Here is a 21746-nt window from a genome sequence, read left to right as displayed (position 1 = left end):
GGGGTTTCCCCCGAAAAAAGATGCCGCGGGTAAGGGTAACATAATGGCGTTTGTTTTCATTATAGCACCGGGCAAGCGTTCACCGGGCATAGCATAAATATTTAAGCAACTGACAATGAGATAACAAACGATGAAATTTATAAGCGCGAAAACGGGGTCAAAGGCGAAGGAGGAGGCGCGAGCCTCCAGGAGTCAGGAGCCAGGAGCACAAGGCAAATGTTGATAGTCCATTCATCAGTTAGCAGCGGCTAAATTACGTTCATTTTGGCCATAAACCTCACTCCAGTTGTTGTTTTTAGGTCAAGAGGGGAAAGGAGAGAGAGAGTTACTGCGAAAATTCAAGATATAGCCCAAGGGTTCAAGGTGAAAAATGAAGTAAATAGGGTTCATGTACTTCCTTAGCTACCTGTTACATTTTTCTTATAAAATGCCAGAGGTGTTAACGGGAATTTAATTAAATTTCAAGTGTAAATAAAGAGAAAGATATTTAAAAAAAATATATAGTTAAAGGTTGGTGACTAAGAAGACAGCAAAATAAAGTTTAAGTTTGACTTTAGAAATACTTTTACCATTTAAACCCAAAATTACCTCAAAATAAATAGCAAATGGAGAGTATTATCATACCGACTTATGTACCTCTCCCATCACTCCCCTGTTTATTTCATCTTCAATTTAGCTGCGGTTTTTATCAAAAGGATATATAAAGTATATACCATAGCGTGGAAAGGCCAAAGGCTCTCTGTAATATTTATATGCGTGTTGATTTCTGTTTGCTGAATTTGACCTTTTTCTCTTACCCCTCTGGCCAGAAGAGATGGCCACTTTGAGATAGCGGTTGGGCCAGACTAGGAAAAAGGGTCAAAAACGCAGTAAGTGTTAAGAAAGAGGGGTTAGAAGAGAGCACAGGAAATACATAACTCCTCATTCACTACCAAAGCTCGCCTCATTAAACGGCGGCCCATAAATATTCTAAATCACCAGCGGAGGCGCAGCCTCAAGTTGTTAAGATAATAAAGTTTGTAATTAATTTTGCATCGTTAAATGCGCCGTAACTATCATACATATGTAAGTGAGTATTTAAGAGACGTAAATTTCGAATATATTTACTGTAAGTTTTGTATTTTCAAGAGGGATTTGAAGTAGCTTTCAGTTAAGGCTGAAGTCTTAATGACTTTACTCACGAATCAACGAGTGTAGCCCTTCCTTTTTTAGACAGAAACTAAACAGTTTTAAACTAAAATAATAAATAAAATTTAAGCTGTTTAAAATTCTTGAAAAGAAAAATAGCAGGAATATTCCAAGAATTATTTTCAATTAAAAACTAATTTATTTACTAATTAAAACCCACTTGAAACAGTTTCAAGAGACTTGTTTATGCTGCTTTGATGACCTGCCCTGCCCACTGTATCTCTTATTTATGAACTTATTTCATATACATATTTCATTCACCACTATCTATTCATATTCATAACTTTTTATGAATTCATCATGATTGCATAATCATAAAAGTATTACATCCACCGTTGATCATCTTGTTTTATTATGCCCATTACACACACATGCTATGCCCTCAGTTATTTATATATTTAAGAAACTGCTTACATTAACTATTATTTTTTGTGTGGTTTTCCTGTTTTTGCAGATACCGCCGGCGAACTTGGATGGGCATTCACCCTAATCATAGTTTCAATCATATCGGCTCTAATAGGTGCTATTGTAATGGTCATAGTTCTAAGATGTAGAAGGTGAGTGCAACAAAATGGCTTTAATTTATATTAAATATAGTTTAAAAAATATTAGAAAATAATTTTAGATGGATTTTTTAAGAAGGAAAGTAATGAAAAATATTTTTAAAATATAAATAATTATTTATTATTAATTAATAAGAGGGAAACCAAGGAAAAAGCTTTATTTTCCATAAAAACAATCAAGGATCTCATAATTTACAATTGAAACAAATTTAATTAATTTAATTTATGTAAAATATAGGTTAAAAAAATTAGAAAATATTTTTAGATGGATTTTTTTAAAAGGAAAGTAATAAACAAAATTTTTAAAATATATTTTCACCTTTTAAAAATAATGAATAGTATAAAAAACCAAGAGAAAACTTTATATATATATTTTCCCCCATAAAAACCAACAAGGATCTCATAATTTACAATTAAAAAAAAATATCCAAAGTAAACTTAATTCCTTTTGGGGATTTTTAAATTATTATCGGTGTCATGGGTCTTCATAAAAGGCAATTTCCATAATAATTTTTGGACATTTCTCAAACATGTTCAATTGCCGACAATAAATTTGAATCTCTCTCTCTGCCTTTTCCCCCAGAGAGAAGAGAGCTCATAAATTGACCATTCAAGATTAATTGGCCAAAAACAGGCGGCGAATAAATTAAAAAGGCAAATAAATGAAAATTACGAATAAACAGACACATTTTGGCATTTAGCTAGAAAAATGCGGCAATTAGTCATGTTAAAACACAGCTATAAGTACACACATATAAGAGTCTCTGGAGAGTAGTATAAAAAGAGGACATTCAACTCTTAACCCCTTGACGACCCCAGCGATCCGTCATGCAGCGGCGACATTTACAACGTCGAGATAAATTGAATTTTTCTTCTTTTTCAATTCTGTTTTGTTAATATTAATACAGCAACGCCAGTCTCGAATTCGCGCGAATATCTGAGCTGTGGGATCTGTGTAACTGTAAAGATTTACAATGCATTGCCCACACGGGCGGCGGCGGCACACCAGCAATTCAATTAAACGCCCACCAACCAAAAAAAATAAGTAAATAAAACCTCCTAAGTGAGTCAACGGCAAAGAGCTGAGAGCAGAATAATCGATGCCGAAAACAAAGGAACATGAAATTGCTTTATTACTTAATTGCTCTTTAAAAAAAAAATCAAAAAAGAAAAAGAAATACAAGCCGAAACAGCCGTTTTGCCACAGGCGTTCCTATATGGCCAAAATCGTAGTTGAAGTCTCTTTCAAAAGGCCACCGAGAGTGGGTCACATACTTGTATTGAATACAGAGAGAAAATTAAAGGGTTTAATTTGGGAGAAATAATTGTTTTATTAAAGAGAAAATGTGTTTAATACAGTTAAAGATTTTCTAAAAAATAATTATGGAAATGGTAGAGAAAATAGTTTGAAATAAATGGTAGAAATTTAGTGTTAGAAAGTCGCAAGTAGACTTAAAGATATTTTACTGTATTTTTTCTATCTCCGAATTCTTTGCTATTTTTACAATAAATAAATTTATGAATTCACCATATTTTAACAATTAAATTTTATACCTTTCCTTTGAACATTTTATTTTAAAAGAATTGTTTTTATTATCTATAATAAATGCTTAAAAATAAATGTCTAAAAAATCATCCTCGAAAGTTCGGGATATTGACAGCATTAGGTTTATTTAAAAAAATTTATTTTCTCATATTTTAATTATATTAAACAATGTTCTTAAAGTATTACACAATGCTCTTAAATATTCAAAGAATATAATTTATTTTACTAAAACATTTTATCTTGTAAAAATTGTGATTCAAGGTCTAAAATATAATATCAGTTTTAGAAACATTTTTACATAAGTTTTCTTTCATAAATATTTTTTATATATTAAAAATGTTTAATTACAATATTTAAAATACCGTAAAGTATTTAGATACAATATTTAATTTAATTTCCTTAAAATCCTTGAATCATTTAATTTTATTCTTGTCTATTTTGAATTTATTGAAATTTCACATATATTTTTTTTATTACAAAATATTCTTAAGAAATTATTAGAAATATTATTATTATTATTAGAAATATTATTTTAATATTAAAATGTTTGTAAGTATCTTAAATATTGCTTTTTGTTTAGAAATATTTTATTAAGTAAAATCCTTCCTATATAATTAATTTTTCCCAGTGTATCTAACCGTTTGAAGTACATTTAAATGGCCATTTGATCGCAAGATGACTTGTTAAGGGTGCGGGGGCGGTACAGAACAACACACGCGAGTGCCAAATTAACAGAAATTTTTGTCCGATTCGATTGGATTCCGATTCGAATTCGAATTTGAAGTTGGATTCGGGTTGCGCAGGCGCCGCCGCCGCAGCAGCAGCTTGTTTATTCCGTAACAGCCGTGGGCTTCCACTTTTTCTGATATTTTGAAGTGGAAACGCTGGCCACATGTCGCGTCCAATTAAATTGTCATGTCGTCTTACTCGGCGGCATGTTTGCATAAAATTAATTCTGCAAATTATCCGCCCAAGCCCGAAAAGCAAACAAAATGCAAGAAATCCCCCAGACAGACAGGAATTGTGGTTTCAATGGAGTCGTTTGCTTGGATGAATAAATTTATGCGTTATGGAAAATAGAGAAGCCAAAAAATAAACATTCAAATAATTGGAAAGGCTGCTTAAAAGAGTCTCGTTAAAAAATATGATGTAATAAATTAATTATTATAATGGAATTTTAAGGAAATGATTACTTAATAATTTACTTTTATTGATTTATTTTTGATTTATTGTGTTAGCTTTTAAAAGGTTTTCTTCTCTTCCCATTAAAAATTGCCAATTAATTATTACATAATTTCCTAACTACATTTTCCAGTTTAAAGTATAAAAAATGAACCAAAAATAAACCCTAAACATTTGCTTTTAATTTCAATTAGACCCAACCCATTTCCATATATAAAATTTCCCAATAATTTATGCACATTTCCCTCTGCGACAAGTTGTCTCAATCAAGTGCCTGTCCTGTCCTGTCCTGTCCCCTATTCTCACGCTTTTTAGACCAAATTTGAGTTTGCATTAATCACCTGTGGTGGACCCCGCTCTATCCCCCCGTCTCACCTGTAATCGGGCCGAATGTCAGCCTTAGTCACTCATTTTGGGACTTGTTTTCGCAACCGTTTTTTAGTCTCAAAGTCTTGGTGTGTGTGGAGCATGTCACGTCGTGGTCGGACGTGTTGGCTGCCAAATTAGCAGCAATTACATGTAATATCGGTTACACTTATTTGCATATTGATGCAATTCTCGATCTGGTCTCGTAATGGTGCTATAAATTTGCTTGGCACATGTCCCCACCAAGTCACCAAAGTCACCTGGCATTGGTTTCTGTTTTTCTGTTTTTGTTTTTCCCTCTTGACTTGATTTGTTTAGCTTGGGTGCTTAAGTTTTAAGTCTTATAAGTGGCACCTGCCATTCGGATTTCGTGTGCTTTTCTGTGTATTTTTTGACAATGTTTGCTCAACGTCTAGACGTGGTAATGTCTTTCGAATGGTCAGCGGCCACAACGGCGGCTTGTCGGAAAAATTTCAAAGTGCCATGGCAATAGAGAGAGACTTGTTGTTGACACCTGGCTAGCTCAGAAAAACAACAGTCGTGTCGAGCTTGGCTTATTTAATAATTATTTTAAATATATTTTTTATAGTTTTTATAGTATAAAATTGTTTTTAGAGACTTGGGTGGCTCAGGGGAATTTATTAGGAATTTAGGAAATTCTTAGTTTTGGGCTTTGGTTATTTTATAATTATTTTAAATAGTTTTTATAGTTTACAAATATTTTTAGAGACTTGGGTGGCTCAGGGGAATAATTATTAGGAATTTAGGAAATTCTTAGTATTTGTCTTTGGTTATTTTATAATTATTTTAAATTGCTGTTATGTTTAAATATCATTTTATGGCACTTGATTAGCTCACAGAAATATTTTTGTGATTTTTTAGAAATTAATAGAGTTCATTTTTTGTTATTGAATAATTTTTTTAAATAGTTTTAATGCTTGAGTATTATTTTCAAACAGCTCAAAGTAGTATTTTAATGGATTTTGAGGAATTTATGAAGTCAAATTAGTTTTAATTTTCAATTTATTTAAATAGTAATAATAAACTAAAAGAAAATAATTAAAAAAAAATATTTATTTTAATTAAAAAGCTATTCAATGTTTAGCTTTAGTTATATTCCATTAATTTAACCTTTTTAATACTTAATTTATTTTTTATATAATTTAAAATCATTAAAAAACCTATATATTCCATTACAAACCACATTTCCCAGTTAAAACAATTTTAATCTCAAGCTCAAACAACTTTCATTTAAATTTAATCCACTTTAATCGCCTAAAAATCACCAAAACATTACCTGTAATTATGAATATTAACCTTTTATGATAGCTCTGAACCGTTTGATTCAATCTCAGCACCATTCCCATAAAAGCATTAAATTTTCGCAACTCAAGGCCTGAGCATTGGCTCCTTTAAAGCCATATTAAGTTGGCCAAAAAAACAAAAGTCAAGTTTAAAACGCTTAATGCATTTAAGACACAAAAAGGCGTGTTCAATTAGCATGCAAAAAACCCGATCAACTTTTATAGAAAAAAGTGTAACACAGCAAAAAAAAAAAGAAAAACAAAAAATTGAAAAGCTACGAGCTACAAGCGCAGAAAATTGAACATAACGCCGCGGCAAATGGCGACGATGGAAAATCATAGGAAAATGCAATGAAAAACCAACGGGGCTGGGTGAATTAGCGCAGAGCCAAGGCCCCCGAAGACAGCGTCGACTGCTTGTTCAATTTAATTGAATTGAGGAGAACAAAAACTACAACTGAAACTAAAACCGAAAAAAGAAGTAAAAACCCAACTGGCAGTTGTGGCTCGAGTTGAGTTAACATTATAATCGATCAAGGCAAAGCGAGGGGAAAACTCAGCGCATGCCGCAGTGCACTCAATCAAATCGGACAGACGGTTAATTGATACGCACAGATCGAATGTATATATAGAAATCGAGAGGTGAACACACGGAGTATATGGCCATTTAGGCCCCAGGTTCGTGCTGTTCAAACTGACCTAGAAAACTGCAAATATGTGTGTGGCTGAAATGGAAAAACTTGCCCCAGAAAAACGGTCAAAGAAAGCTCTGGCAACAACACCTGCCAATTTGTAGTTTTAGGCTTAAATCACACAAGTCACAGAGTTTTAGCTTTGCTAGATTTTTATCTTAACTCAAAGAATGGTGATATTCTTCACCTGTTCAATGCTGGATAATGCAATTCTGTTGTTTTTTTAAACGATTTTTTATCTTTACCTGTATATACATATATTATTAGTATTAGTTTTATCTCAGCGACACACGCAACTTTTAAAAAACTGATTTTTGCTTGGCTCAAGTTTGTGTCCTAAGTCATTCGTTTTGGCATTTGCCATTCTGTCGCTTGACATTTACTTTATAACTAATTTATGCTCGGCAGTCTATTAAAAGTTTCTGTTTATTAATTGGTACACATTTTTTCCATTTTTATCTCTTTGCAGAATTAAATCAGCGAATGCCAATGGTAAGTGTACAAATTGTTTTTATTCTTTATTGTTTGCTATTATTTAAATGAGAAGAATGATTTGTTGTGGGTGATTAAATGGGTATTAACAGGTTGTAGAGTTTAAATCTGGCAGTTAATTTATAGAGTTTATTGTTAAGGAGATTAAAATAATTATTTAAAAGGGAAGTAGTTAGCTAGAATTGTAATAGATGATTTATTTTGAAATTAAATGGTTAGAAAATGATTAAAGGAATTAAATTTATATTTAGGAAAGGGAAAATAAATTGTTTTTATAGTTTTGTAAATAGTTTTAGAAGAATATTCTTAGGAATAATTGAAATAACCTTCTTTTATAATTTTATAAATTTTTTTAGAACAAAATAAATGCTTGTTTATGAAATATTTTTAACTAAAAATTGTTTTTTTGGCTTTTAAAATTTATTTATTAAGAAAAAAGTCTAGAATTAGATAAAAACCTTTATAAATTATAATTTAAAAATCTAAATAATTTTGTTTTTAAACATTTAGTTTCAGTCATTGCCACAAAATCCACCTTTAGTTCTCACATTTTAATGAACACCTTTTTCCCAACGAAAGTCTTTTCGATTTTATCCCTTCAATATCTCATTTCCTCCTAAAAAAGCCTGATCACTTGCCCGTTTTTTTGCCTTGCCTGATTAATTAGCCAAGCCAACTCCCGGGTCAGGTTTTTTCTGCCCATCATCATCATCTTCGACGAGGGCTTTGCCTTCTCTTTGCATTTTCATTTCCATTTTTAATTGCATAATTCTGCCGTTGCATGCAATTCACAGAAATCTTTCGTTCCGGCTTGGTTGGCCCTTGAAAAGTGGCAACATTTTAATTTGTTTTGTTGTGTGGTAGAAGGAAGGCACAAAAACTAACAAAATGAAGACAAATTTTTGACGACAATGCATGAACTTCACGTTCGTGCCACAAATCTGAGATGCTGCCGGCTGTGGCTGCTCCTCCTTCTCCGGCAGTTGAAACCGAAACCAGGAGAGGGTTTATAGTATTTGCCCCCGGGGACTACGTGCTGGCTAAAAAACTTTCGAGTTAAAGAAAATTTGTAGACAAATTAAGGCAAAGGCAAACAATTGTCATGGTCGCAGAGACTTCGTCAAACACGTTTGAAAATCGTGCAAAAAAGTTGGGGATTGGGGTAAAAAAACTTTTTACTATTTTGATTTAGTTGCTCGAGTTTGCTATTCTGGGTAGTAGGCAAATTATTGACAAACGATCTTTCGATGATATACAGAGAGAAATTGAATTAGTTATTTATTAAGGTTACATTTTTTATAGAATATTTCGTAGAGAACATTTTTGTTTGGGAAACTTAAAATCGATGAAAGGCTAGAAGAATGTTACATATTTATTTATTATACAATATTTATAATAAACTTTATTATTTTTAAAATTTAAGAAAATATTTCATAACAGAAAAAATTTTTAGAGAACTCAAAATTTATTGGAGGCTAAGGGAATGCAACAAAATTATTTATTATATTATATATATTTTATTTAATTCCATAAAAATATTTGAATTTATTATTCTAATAAATTTTTTATATAAAAAAGCTTGAGCTAACAAAGAACCTTGATTTTGTTAAATTTAAAAAATGTATTCATGAAGCAAATAATTTTAAAAAACAATTTTTACAAAGAAAATATCAACCTACATTTTAATCTTTAACCAAAAACCCTTTCCTCTAAATAAACCCTCCCCCTAATGCCTCTCTTTTCGGTCAGTGTAACGACCCTTTCAGGTCAAAGTCCCGACCCACTCTCTCTCTTTCTCCCAAGGGCCTCTTGGCGCCAATTTCACTGGCCGTCGCCTCTCTGTGGGGCTGACAATCGACATGCAGGACAAATTGTTGACGGCATTTAATGTCACAGCAGCCAATTAGCTGTCCCCATGAAAATGCTCGTTTCTTGTTTTCCTTTTTATTTGTTTTGTACGAACTTTTTTTTCGGCAAAAGTTGTTTTTTTATGTTGCCCACTTGTTGTGTGTTTTTTTGGTGGTACGCACGGTTGCATGTTGTGCCAAAGGAGGAGGAGGAGGAGGAGGAGGAGGAGGAGGTGGAGGTGCAGGAGGAGGACAACAAAAAAGCACAGCCAGAGAAACAAACAATCGCCACAAATCGTTAAACTGTCAGCAGCTTTTAAAGCGCGTGATTATGTCCAAGTCAACGTCGGACTCGATGCCGAGAGTTGAGAGTTGAGAGACAAGCGCCAGTTGCCAAACTGTTTTTTCCAGCCTTTTTTTGGCCGAAAGAGAAAATTTTCAATTGCCCAAAAAAATGCACATTTAAGTGGTGTTTATATGTTGCAACATTTTTTTGCTGCAAAGGTGAAGCTGGGGGAAAAAAATGTGTTTGCATTTAAATGTGGGCCACAAATTAAAGAGATGCTTACTGATTTTTTTATGTAAAGCTTTTTTTGATAGAAACAATGGGAATTTTAATAAATGAAGAGTTTTTTATAAAAGTAATATGTTTTTTTATGCTGAAATCAAAGAATCCTTGTGGTTAAAAATGTATTTCATATTTAATAAAGGCTGAAATGGAATTGAAATGCTTTCTATTGTATTCTTTTTTATTTTTTATTAACTAAATAGTATTCTGAGTGTTGTAAAAAAATATTTAAATTTTTATAAATTGAAATGAAAAAGGTTTTTATTAATTTGTTATATTTTTTATAGAGCCTTTTTTTCTTTTTATAAGTATCTAAAGTCTTGAAATTCATATAAATGCGGAAAATTGTAGGTTGTCAATGATATATAATTAATAATTTTTGTTTTTATGATAAATAAAATCTATTTTAAGCAAATAAACCTCTTCAAAGTCATAATTATAAAAATTCCTAGCAAAATATACTTCCTCTAAATACATTTTCCATAGAAAAACCTATAGATATTCCCTCTCAAAAACCCCCCTAAAACCCCCCATCAGATATTCCCAAAAATTTACATAATTAACCCATAATCACCGCAAACAATCAACACAAAATGACAATTGCCAAATTCGTTGGTGTCAATTTCATACGAAATTCTTTTTTATTTTTTTTTGCAATTATCTCTTGAACGGCAGCCAACGTGTCGTATGCGTAACATGATTTTAATTATGCATACAAAGAACTCACGATAATCAAGCGAAAAATAAAAATAAATAAACAAAACGAAAAATGCTACTTGACATTTGTGTGCATTAAACGGGCAAGACACCGTACAGAGATTGGCATTATCTGGCCAACTATTAAGACTTCATTACACATGTCATATTTGCCATTTGCTCGAAGGGGGAAAAAATATAAATAAAAACTGAAGTGAGGCAAAAATAAAAATCTACAAAATATCAACAAAACACAAATTAAATTCCAAAGCCCAAGCTGCTCGTTAATTTTGACTTTATTTATTTTCTTTGCATTTTTCGTATGGACAAAAGTTGTCTTTGAAATATTTTGTTAACAACAATTTGCCGTTTGTCGTTTGCCGTTTGCCGTTTTGGCCGCTACTGCCACAGCCATGCAGCGGTGACGGCGATAAGCAGGCTAAGATAAGGCTATAAGCTACCAAGCTTTTATAATGCAGTTAAGAACAGTGGGTTAAAAATTTAAATTTTAATTCATTTTTGAGGGAAAACTATTCTTACAAGCTTAAAATCATGCAAAATATATTTTAAAAAATTTAATAAATATTTATTTCTTATATAAAAATACATCGAAATTATTTAGAGACTCTTAATTAATTTAAAAAATCATTTAAACATTAAATTTTCAATGGAGTTCTTGAAAAAATAAAACATACCCATAGATATTGAAGAATTAATTATTATAAGAACAAAAAAATATCAATGCCTTCGATAAAAATATACAGAAATTATTTAGAGACTTTCAATTAATTTAAAAAAATATTTAAACATTACATTTTTTACATTTTTCATGGAGTTCTTGATAAAAATAACACAAAACTAAAGATATTGAGGAATATTTAATAATGATAACAACAATATATTAATGTCTTCGATAAAAAAATATATAGAAATTATTTATGGACTTTAAATAAATATAAAAATAATTTAATCATGAAACCTTTTCAATTTTTTAATGGGATTCTTGATAAAAATCAAACAAAACTAAATAAATCAAAGAATATATCCTTATTAATATTCTAAAATATTCTCGCAACTTACCACTGTGTCTTAACTATTGAGAAACCCAGAAGAAATCCAGCATTGAAAAAAATACAAATAAAATCGTAAGTGCAATGCATTTGAAGTTACAGCTCAGAGCTCAGCTTGGCCGCGACTCGATTCAGCTGACTTAGCTGTGCAGTAGCCGCGGCAACATCGTTAACACGGCGCAAAAACAGCCATTAAAGCCAAGTTCCAGATGGAGCTCCAGCTCCTACTGCTGTGTGTGGAGTGGAGTGGGGTCTCTCCGGAGACTGGGGACTGGGTGTTTTGTGGCATTGGTGACATGCACAAAATGCATGTATATGAGCACCTACGTACGATAACTTCTCCGGTTCGGGGGTAATAATCGCCAGAGCTATAGCCATAGCCATAGCTGCTGGACATTCGCCTTGCGGAGTACGTAAATCATAAGCATAAAACGACTTTGACTACGACTCTTAAATCTTAAATGGTACACGGAAAGAAATTTAATAGTAGCATTAAATTCTTAGAAAAAACAAGAGGAAAAGGTAAAGGAAAAAATTAATTAGAATTTTTAAGGGGAAGAAATAGTTAACGTAGAACACAAATTGACTGAACTTCAGGTTATATTTTTACGGAATAAGTATCATAAATGAGAGTATTTTTATATTTTAAAATTGGAATAACTATTATTATTTATTAAATATATAATGAAATATGTTCTCTTGTTCTAGGAATTTAATTTAAAAATATTTCCTTACCTCTTTTATTTATATTTTCTTTAAACATTCATAAAACTCCCATAGATCAAACTTCTGGGATTTGGCTTAGTTTCCCTTAAATCTCACATAAACTAACAAAATTAATACACATTTTCTCTGTCTGTATGTGCAACTGCATTATGCATATACACACACACCGATATACATAACTTGGGAAACCATTGCAGCATCGTTGACTCTGTCGTTGCGTATGCAACCAAGCTAATTAGTTGAATCGCCCCAAGTGGCTCCTCCGAGTGGCTCCATCTTTTCCGCGTTAATGAGAGTGAAAGGCGAGTTTAAATAAATACCAGCAAATATATACACATAAAAATAAAAATAAAAAATAAAGTAAAATTCGCACAGAGTTTCGCCTCTAAGCAAATGAGTTGGCAGATGAGTTGGAAATCCGAACCCGTGGCTGAGAACAGGTCGACTCCGTTTACGGCCGGGCAGCAATTATTCCCATTGAGCATTTGCTGGCCTGACTGTCTATAAATTATGAGCTTAATGACGGAAGAGACTTTATGGAATCCCGGCTATTTGGATTTTGAGTGCCTCCGTTGAGTCACACACAACCCTCCTCCCAGGCCACTGTGCAAGATCACATGTGCTGATTGTGTGCTCTGGCCAGAAAGGAGCAGCTAGTCAGCCATTTGGCATTTTCGATGGCCACTCGCCGGCTGTGCAGTGGGTTCAGTGTGTGGTGGTTCGGTGGTGCTGCAGAGTGGTGCAGTTTGTTTGCCACCTCGCTGCCAGTTGACAGCCGTTTAATTTACGCTTTGTTTGTTTGTTTGTTTCTCTGTCTTTTGTTCGGTTTCGAGGAGGTGAATGTTTGATTTATCGCCCGATTATAAACCAAAATGTCATAGATTTTCTGCTGCGTTACGATTTCGGTTTCGTTGGATTTTTCATTTTGCACTCCCCCAAAAGAAAAAATACCAAGTCCCACGATTTACTCGCCTTTCAACAGGTGTCTTTAGACGGGGAAAAATGGGTTTAAGGTTGGTTATTATGTCATGTTTGTCATATTAGTAATTTAAAAATAAATATTAAATAAAATATTATGGAAGTTGTTAAAATATTCAACAAAATAGTACTTTTCCCAATTGAATAGGTTCAGAAAAGTTTTAAAAATAACAAAATATTTTTTTTAGACTTTTTTATATATTTAATTAATAAAAATAAAGGCAAAACTAGTCAAGAAATCTTTTTTAACATTTAAGAAAATACTTAGTAAAATTTAAAGAATTTTTTTAACATAAAAATAGAGGCCAAACATAGCTTTAAATTTGTTTAACGTTATTTCACCCATTAAATTTATTATACAAAATTTAAGAGTATATTTTATTGGTAACCTTATTAATTTACAACCTTAAATTCTTTTAAAATCTCTCTCGTAATCCGATTTTATTACCTGATTTATTTGCCGCTGCCAGCAACTGTAATTTTCCATTAAAAATGCATGTAGTTTTTGCAATTATCTCTCGAACAGCGGCCAACGTGTCGCATGAGTAACACGATTTTAATTAAGCAAACAGAAGATAATAACAAAAAAAAATATTATTACTTATTTGCAGGTGGTCGCCCGCAGCCTTGGTGGTGTCGCAATAATCGCAACGGTGGCCAGAACCGATCGCCCATCTCGATCAAGCACTCGGCGGACAGTATCCGGCGGCCCACAAGTAATTCCGGTGTCTGGACCTGGCTGGGTGGCAGTCGACGCTCCTCCGCTGGCCCAGATCAGATAGGACCGCCGTCCACATCGCCGGCGGAGAACCATTATACCCACATGGATGATGCCTACAGTCCGGTGGGTGTGAGCGAGGCGCTGTACGCGGAGCTGGACCGAGAGTCTGTGAGATCGGCGAATCCCTCGTATCAGAATACGGCCTACAGTCAGTGTGGCGAGGTGAGGGATAACTAAACTTTCTATATTTTTTTATATTTTAAATTTCCCTCTTTTTCCTTTCCAGAAATACAATTTCCAGGGCCACGAACAGGACATTCCCATGGTGGTCTCCTCAGCGCCGAGCAGTGCCTACTACTCGGACCTGTCGGTGACAGCCATGCCGGGTGGTGCCAGTGGCAGTAACCAGGGCGCCTACGAGATAGTTGGACTGAATGTTATGTCCCAGCCGCTGCCCAACTGGGATCATGTGGGTGGTGGCGGCGGTTCAGGTGGAGGTGTGGTTGCTGGAACTGGCCTCAATCCCAGCGAGGCGGCGGCCATGACGCAACGACGAGGACAACGACTGGCGGCCATCAACGAGACGAGCACCAGCACAGTGCCCTCGGACTATGTCTAAGCTTTTGAGGAAAGACAATTACGATATGGAAAATAATGTGAAATGTTTGGCGAGCTTAACATGTTAATAGGATATAGGATACGTTACATATATATGTATACCCCTAGGATGTAGGGTTAAATTTACACTTAGATTTAAAACGAGGTAGTAGTAAAGGTAATAACAATTAAGATGCGTAGCGCCAAACTCTCTTGAAATATTGTTGTGAGTGCTCTACGCATCTTAGTTATTTTATTATCCTTGCTATTACCTTTTAGAATTTAGCATGGACAACTCGTGTCTTTGGTTTATGTCTGAATTTAGAAATCCAATCGATATATAGGGATATATTTATACACACACACTTACAAAAAACAAGGCGAGAATTGTATTATATATGTCTAGTTTTTATATAGTCTCTAAGCAACGATTTAATCGTGGGTGATATTTAGCCTAAAAATATGCTATATTCTTATGTTCTATGTACTTTAAACATTTTCTGAAAATGTATAAAAACACCAACAAAACGCATTTTTCGTAGAATTAGACTATAAAAAGTGAGATGGTATTTCCCCCCAGGATCAGCAGTACACGAATATATATAGAAACGATATATATACATATATATATATACAATCATATTTATACACTCATATTTACAGCAGCAAAACGAACGCATTTACTAATATATCTCACCAATATGAACTATATATATCTATATCTTTAAACAATAACTGAGGCAAACATATTTACAACGATTTTAATGCAACCAGATTTCACGAATATTTACCGAGAATATAAACCGATATCGGGGGAAATGATATAGTGGCACTGTCATATCATTTACCAGCAACAACACCGTAATCATACGCATAGCTATCTATATACATATACCATTTACAATAAACAAAAAACAGACTCACGAGACCCTTAGCAGATGTATTTTAGTTTTTAGTCGCTATTAATTAATTTAATTTAATGAGACACACACAACCACACACACAAGATTCCTGTACATTTTTGTTTTAGTTGAAAATATAATTAAACAATTTATTGCTATTTACATTCTGAATCCCAAAAAGGTAAATGTTTATTGTCGCTTTTCATGGTTTGGAAGACATGCGTACATTGGTTTGTATGTAAATTCAGCTTAAAAAATCATTTAGTCTTAGTGTATATTATTGGAGATTTAAAGTTTAACTTAGAAATTAAATAAAAACAATAACAAAGTAACTAAATAACCAGAAAAATAAATAAATAAAACTTAATAAAATATCAAAATAGCTTGCAAAATTAAATAAAATATAACAAAATAACTAAATAGCTTTCAAAGTAATAAATAAGACATTACAAACTAAGTAACTTTAAAAATTAAATAAAATCTAACAAAATAAAACAAACAATCCCAAAAAATATATAAATAAAACTTGCCATAATAACTAAATTATTTTAAAAAATGTATCAAATTCAACAAAAATAACTAAATCACTTTAAAAATTAAATAAAAGCTAGATAAATTATTAATTTATTAATTAAAATTTATAAAATAAATAAATAAATCGGTATGAAACTAAAATATCACTTTTAAAGGTAAAGTTAAACTCAAAAATAACAAAAAACCCAAACAAAAAGTAGATCCCGGAGCCACGCACAGTCTCTAGACATCTTTATATTGTCGGATAACCCAAGCTGGTCACTTGGAGTATAGTATAAGCCGGCTGTAGTTGAGCCACTATTACAGGAGTACCCACATCAATTTGAGGAATGGAGTGAGTCACCAATGATGATTCGCCGCCAGAAGTCGATGCTTCTCCTCCATCTGTAACCGCTTTCCTTTCGTGAATCAAACGATGAGTCCGCAGGGCAGCCGGCTGTATGAACTTCTTGCCGCACTCCTGGCACTCAAAGTTCTTCTCGCCCGTGTGGGTCATCTCGTGATACTTTCGGGTATTCGAACTGGCAAACGATTTCTCACAGTAGCTGCAGGCATAATGCTTGTTCTTCTCGTGAATGGTGCTCACATGCTTCTTGAGGGCTGTGGAGCTGTTGCAGACCTTCGAGCAAAATTTGCACGGCCAGCTACGTTCCAGGGTATGGAAGTTGATGTGCAGACGTAGCTCATTCTTGGTGGTCTTTCGTAGGCCACAATAGGGGCAGCTGTAGTTCTTGATACCCTGATGCCGCATCATATGAATGCGGAGCTTCTCCTGGCTAATGAACCTTAGTGAGCAGTCGGGCATCTCGCAGGCGAAGGGCAGTTTCATTTGGTCGCTGTGCGTGTACCGATGGTGGGTCAAGGCGGCCAGATTTTTGAAGACTCGGCCGCAGAACTCGCACATGTGGGTCTTTGAGGGCTCTCCAAGACCGTGGGCCTTGCTCTGGTGATGCTTGAGGGAAGCCTTGTGTCGGTACATCTTGTGGCAGCCCTCCTCTCCGCAAATGAAACGTGTGCCCTCTGCCGCATGCTGCAGTTCGTGTTGCCTGCACTGCTCGTAGCGATTGAAAGACTCCTGGCAGCCTGGTTCCGAGCAGTGATAGAGACTGTGACCATCGTGCTCTTTTGTGTGGTTGATGAAGCTTTTGTAGTCTTCGAATTCCTTTGAACACATTTCGCACATGTAGCGGAGTTCGGGTGTCGAGGTGACAGTTGCAGTTTCCTGAAATGTAGAGAGGGAAATTAGGGATATATTGTGTTGGTTTTAATATTTTAAAGTATTTTGCTAACCTTTTCTTTGGCTTTCTTTGCTGGTTTCTTGGGCGAAGACTTTCTTTGAACTTTTCTTTTCATTTTTGGCGGTGATTCCTTAGGACTTAGGTTGCCATCGCAAAGAATCAGCTCGGTTGCTTGAAGAGATGGTGGCTCCTGGTCTTCCAGGGCTTGTTCTTCCTGGTTGTGTTCCTCCTGTTCTTTTAGCATCTCCTTTTCTATTTGTTCCTCTAGTTCTCTCTGTATTTCTTTCAACTGCAGTTCTTCCAGTTCCTGATCTTCCATTTCCTGTTCTTCTTCTATTACCTGTTCTTCTCCCATTTCCGGTTCTTCCTCCATTTCCTGTTCTTCCTCCATTTCCGGTTCCTCTTCCATTTCCTGTTCTTCTTCCATTTCCTGTTCTTCTTCCATTTCCGGTTCTTCTTCCATTTCCTGTTCTGTCTCTTCCTGATCCTCTTCCAAGTACAGAGGCTCCTCCCGAGTTATTTTCCTTCGCCCCACCCTTCTTTTCACCCGCCATTTCCGGTCGGCAGTGATGCACTGGGCCCGGAAGCCGTGGTACTGCTCCAACTGCTCGTAGCACTGGCAACAAATCTCGCTGGAAATGATATGGACATCCGCAGGATCCACCACCAAGCCCGTGCAATCCGAGAACTTGACGGCTAGCTGCTCCAGCTGCAGCAGGTTGTAGGCCTCGTCATCCCGGGCAACCGGCGTAAAGCAGACGCGGCACTTGTCCAGGTGTCCCATTTCATTTAAATTTAAATGAAATAACAGTTTTGCGTCTGCTTCTTCTTATTTGTTTTTGTGTACAATGGGGGTGGGAAAAAATCAATTTTTTCCACGGTACTATCGCTTCTTGTGGTTGCGGTCAATAATCGATGTATCGTTAACGAGCAAGTGGTGGCACAAGCGATATATCGGTTAGAAGAAGTCCTAGAGATGTGCAGTGGTAATTTGGAATTTTTTATTAATTTGGATTTTAAATGAACATTATTAGTTAATTAGTTAAATTCTTAAAAATATATATTATCATTACTAAAATTTTTGCAAATTAAGAAAATATATGTTTTTAATTCAATATACTTATATGGGTTCAGGCCCCACAAGGAATTGAAATTATAAATTATTTTATTAATTATTATTGTAATTATGGAATTTTAAACATCTGGAATTATTTGCCATACGTTTTTGCAATATTTTCGATTTTTTCGTTGGTCAGAGAATAACCTAAAAAAAACCTATTCTGCCGCGTCCAACGAAAAAAAAAAATACAAAAATTAAAAATCTAAATCTAAATGAATTATTCTTAAGCGACATTAAAATCTTAATATGTATAAAATATTATTTTAAAACGCCTTAAAAATAGTATATAGTATAAAAAGGATTTCATTATTAAAATTGTTTAAAATTAACAAAAACATGATAATATTTTTAAAAATAACTAAATTTGCTGTTTTCATAATCTTATTAATACAAGAAAACAAAAAATTACCAATTAAAATGTATGTAAATATACATATTTCTAATTCCCGGAGTAAACTATCGTTCCTATTTTCTTTTTTTTTCAAATTTATGTGTCAATCATTCATTTATCCTTAAATAAAATCGAACTCTTCTCGTCGTATATTAATTTTACTATTATCCTCAGTTAATTTTAAAATAAATAAAGTTATTTTACAATTTAAAATTTTATTATATTCGATATATTCTGCGTGACTCCCTCGTGACCCATCTCTAACCCCGCTTTTCAACTCACATCTCTAAAAGTGGGTGGCTATCAGAGTTCTGCTGCGACGTTTTGTTTTTCTTATCTTTTCGCTTAAAAACAATGGATAATTCAAATGGAATCCATTATATAGAGCTATCCCCCAATCCCATAAGATTCGATGCCGTGAGCCAGCTAACCAATGTCTTTTTCGATGATTCCAACAAGCAGGCAAGCCGGAAAACAACTTAAAAAACCAATCAATGAATCCACTTAAAGGCCTTTTCCCCTTCAAGATCTTTGCAGTTCGCTCAGGAGGAGCCACTGGGGTGGTGGTCAAGGGCCCCGGCCCCACCGAGGACACCGTCATCTCATTTTGCATGAACGACCGCGGAGGCGACATCCGTTCCATCAAGTTCTCGCCGGACAACCAAATCCTGGCCGTGCAACGCAAGGAAAATGCTGTAGAGTTTATTTGCTTCCACGGAGATCAACCGCTGCTGCAGGACATCATTACCCATCAGGTGAAGACCACCATACATGGTTTTGTGTGGGTACACAACCGGGAGGTGGCTCTTATCTCGAACACAGGCGTGGAGGTGTACACTGTGGTGGCGGAGAAGCGACAGGTGCGCTCGGTCAAGTCCCTGAGCATCAGCATCAAGTGGTTTGCCTGGTGCTGTGATGCCAATGTGGCGCTGCTTTGCACCAGCGAGGGCAACTCTTTGATTCCAGTGCTGGTCAAGCAGAAGGTCATCACCAAGCTGCCTAAAGTAGACTGTGAGTTTGAATTGGGGTGCTTTTGAGCCTTGTTATTAGTGTTTGTGTTTCTAGTGGGCTCCCCCAGTCGCGATGTCCAGGAGAGCAAGGTGACTTTGGGCCAGGTTTATGGCATTCTGGCTGTGCTTATCCTGCAGCAAAACACTAGCTCGGGGCAAATGGAAGTCGAAGTGCATCTACTAAATGGCCCAGGATTGGCTCCTCGCAAATGCCACATTCTACGCTTAAGTCTGGTGGGGAGATTTGCCATAAATACAGTGGACAACCTGATTGTGGTGCATCACCAGGCCACTGGGACCTCTCTGCTGTTTGATATATCTCTGCCTGGGGAGGTTATAAATGATGTAACCCATCATGCGCCCATAACACCAGGTCGTTCCATTAAACCTTTTGGCTTGAAGTTGCCTTCCTTGTCGCCTGATGGTCAAATTTTGCAGTGCGAGTTGTGTGAGTAAAGGTTTAGAAAAACTATCCCAAAACCCTCTAGTAAACCCCCTTCTAATCCTCTGCAGACTCTACCCACTGGGTTTTGTTTCAACCCAACATAGTCATCGATGCCAAGCTGGGCTGCATGTGGTACTTGAACCTTTGCATTGAGCCTCTTTGTAACCTAATTTCCGATCGCATTCGCCTCACCGAATTCCTGCTGCAGCGCAGCTATGGCAAGCAGGCCTTGCTAAGGGTTGTGGCTCAGCTGGTGGATGATCAATACAAGGGCTCTATGCTGCCCGTGCTGGAGACCATCTTTAGCAAGATTAACAAGATATATGCGTAAGTAAGGAGTAGCACATGACCTTCTCCTCTTTAACTCTGTTTATCTCTAGATCTTGGGTGCAATTGGAGCTGCAAAATCAAACTGCTCAGCCTTCAAATGTCAAGACTTCCTCGCTGAAGCAGTCTAGTCCTCCCATTGTGCTCATTGAGCAGCTGGACATGGTTCAGATTTTCCAGCGCATCGCCAGAAGATCCTATACAGAATCCATTCTCATGCTTTATCTGCAATCTCTGAACAAGTTCAACATTGCCGCCCAAGAGGAGCTAAGCAAAATGATTGTCAGCGAGCTGATAAACAATCGTAGCTTTGATACACTCAGGCGCTTGGTCAGCTATTCAATGTTGATGGAGTCCAAGGCAGTGGCCTGCTTTTTGCTGGCCCATTCGGATGTGGACACTGCTATATCCCAGGTGGCTATTGATATGCTGGGCAGGATTCAGGCGCATGAGGTGGGTGTTTATATATAAATTTATATTTTTTTATATTTTTTATATATTTTTCACATTCTTTTTATATTTTTAGATCATCATTGAAGTCATGCTGGGTCAGGGCAAGGTTATAGATGCTCTACGCCTGGCCAAAAACTCTCTGGGCCTGGACAAAGTCCCTGCCCGCAAGTTCCTGGAGGCCGCCCATAAAACCAAGGATGATTTGATTTTTCACAGCGTTTTTCGTTTCTTTCAAATGAGAAATTTGAAACTTTATGAGACTCTATCTTTTCCCAAGGGTAGGTTTTATATATTTTATATTTATTTCACAATTTCTAAATTATTAAATATTTTATTTAACAGCCGAACAATGCACGGAGTTTATTCAACATTATAACAACACCTTTCCCGCTGATAACTCCATAAAACCAGCTGTGAGCTAAGGCTGGGTTGCTAATTTCTATTAGAGAAAGTGTTTTTGAAAAGTATTTATACTTTAATTTTTATTGTAAATATTTTATTTTATAAAGAAAATAATAAATAATATTGTTTAATGTTTTTAGAGGGTTAATTCTTTTAAAAATCAAAATTTAAATAAGAATTTAAGAAAATTTTGATACTGCCGATAAGAAATATAAACGATTCTATAATCGATTAATTGTAGGGACCGTAAATAATAATTTAAATTATTTACGTTTTCGATTTAAATCGATTTACTTGTACAAGTTTTTAGAAATTCAATTCACAAAAAATCGATTTATTTCCAGATCTACAGTCGGTATATGAATGTTATCTAAAAGTTAACGACATT

The 21746-nt window shown here is 35.0% G+C and overlaps 3 protein-coding genes across 6 annotated transcripts in view; 2 read left to right on the top strand and 1 right to left on the bottom strand.

Annotated features, from left to right (window-relative positions):
- The window catches only part of LOC108079120 (uncharacterized), a 73613-nt gene extending 58046 nt beyond the window's left edge, over positions 1-15567 (top strand). For 3 of the 4 annotated variants that reach the window (XM_070285291.1, XM_070285293.1, XM_070285292.1), the window contains exons 2-5: positions 1643-1745; positions 7311-7333; positions 13830-14161; positions 14226-15567. In XM_070285291.1, the coding sequence (XP_070141392.1) occupies positions 1643-1745; positions 7311-7333; positions 13830-14161; positions 14226-14558 (791 nt within the window). In that variant the 3' untranslated portion in view covers positions 14559-15567. The remainder of the gene's footprint in view (positions 1-1642; positions 1746-7310; positions 7334-13829; positions 14162-14225) is intronic. The other variant, XM_017173361.3, reaches the window with a different exon arrangement.
- Positions 15568-16107: 540 nt separating this feature from the next.
- Positions 16108-18069, bottom strand: LOC108079032 (zinc finger protein 253). The gene is made up of 2 exons (XM_017173212.3): positions 17263-18069; positions 16108-17194 (listed from the first exon to the last, which is right to left on the bottom strand). Exons 1-2 carry the CDS (start codon positions 17992-17994, stop codon positions 16205-16207), a joined length of 1722 nt encoding a protein of 573 aa, XP_017028701.1. The 5' UTR covers positions 17995-18069; the 3' UTR covers positions 16108-16204.
- Positions 18070-19002: 933 nt separating this feature from the next.
- Positions 19003-21493, top strand: Bulli (regulator of MON1-CCZ1 complex protein bulli). Its single transcript, XM_017173379.2, has 7 exons — positions 19003-19183; positions 19249-19732; positions 19787-20179; positions 20245-20503; positions 20557-20956; positions 21030-21234; positions 21299-21493. The coding sequence occupies exons 1-7, from the start codon at positions 19076-19078 to the stop codon at positions 21376-21378; spliced, it is 1929 nt and encodes a 642-aa protein (XP_017028868.1). The 5' UTR covers positions 19003-19075; the 3' UTR covers positions 21379-21493.
- Positions 21494-21746: the final 253 nt, after the last annotated feature.

Source organism: Drosophila kikkawai, chromosome 3L (genome assembly GCF_030179895.1).
Source record: "Drosophila kikkawai strain 14028-0561.14 chromosome 3L, DkikHiC1v2, whole genome shotgun sequence".
Taxonomy (NCBI): domain Eukaryota; kingdom Metazoa; phylum Arthropoda; class Insecta; order Diptera; family Drosophilidae; genus Drosophila; species Drosophila kikkawai.
Note: the sequence above shows the minus strand (reverse complement) of the source record. Positions and strands in the feature narration are given on the sequence as shown.

Bases quoted from the DNA above. Each gene is read 5' to 3' on its own strand.
- Bulli (XM_017173379.2), top strand. From the start codon at position 19,076: ATGGATAATTCAAATGGAATCCATTATATAGAGCTATCCCCCAATCCC. The intron at 19,733-19,786 runs GTGAGTTTGAAT...TTGTGTTTCTAG, and splicing joins CAAGCTGCCTAAAGTAGACT to TGGGCTCCCCCAGTCGCGAT. The intron at 21,235-21,298 runs GTAGGTTTTATA...TTTATTTAACAG, and splicing joins GACTCTATCTTTTCCCAAGG to CCGAACAATGCACGGAGTTT.
- LOC108079032 (XM_017173212.3), bottom strand. From the start codon at position 17,994: ATGGGACACCTGGACAAGTGCCGCGTCTGCTTTACGCCGGTTGCCCGG. The intron at 17,195-17,262 runs GTTAGCAAAATA...TCTACATTTCAG, and splicing joins CAAAGAAAGCCAAAGAAAAG to GAAACTGCAACTGTCACCTC.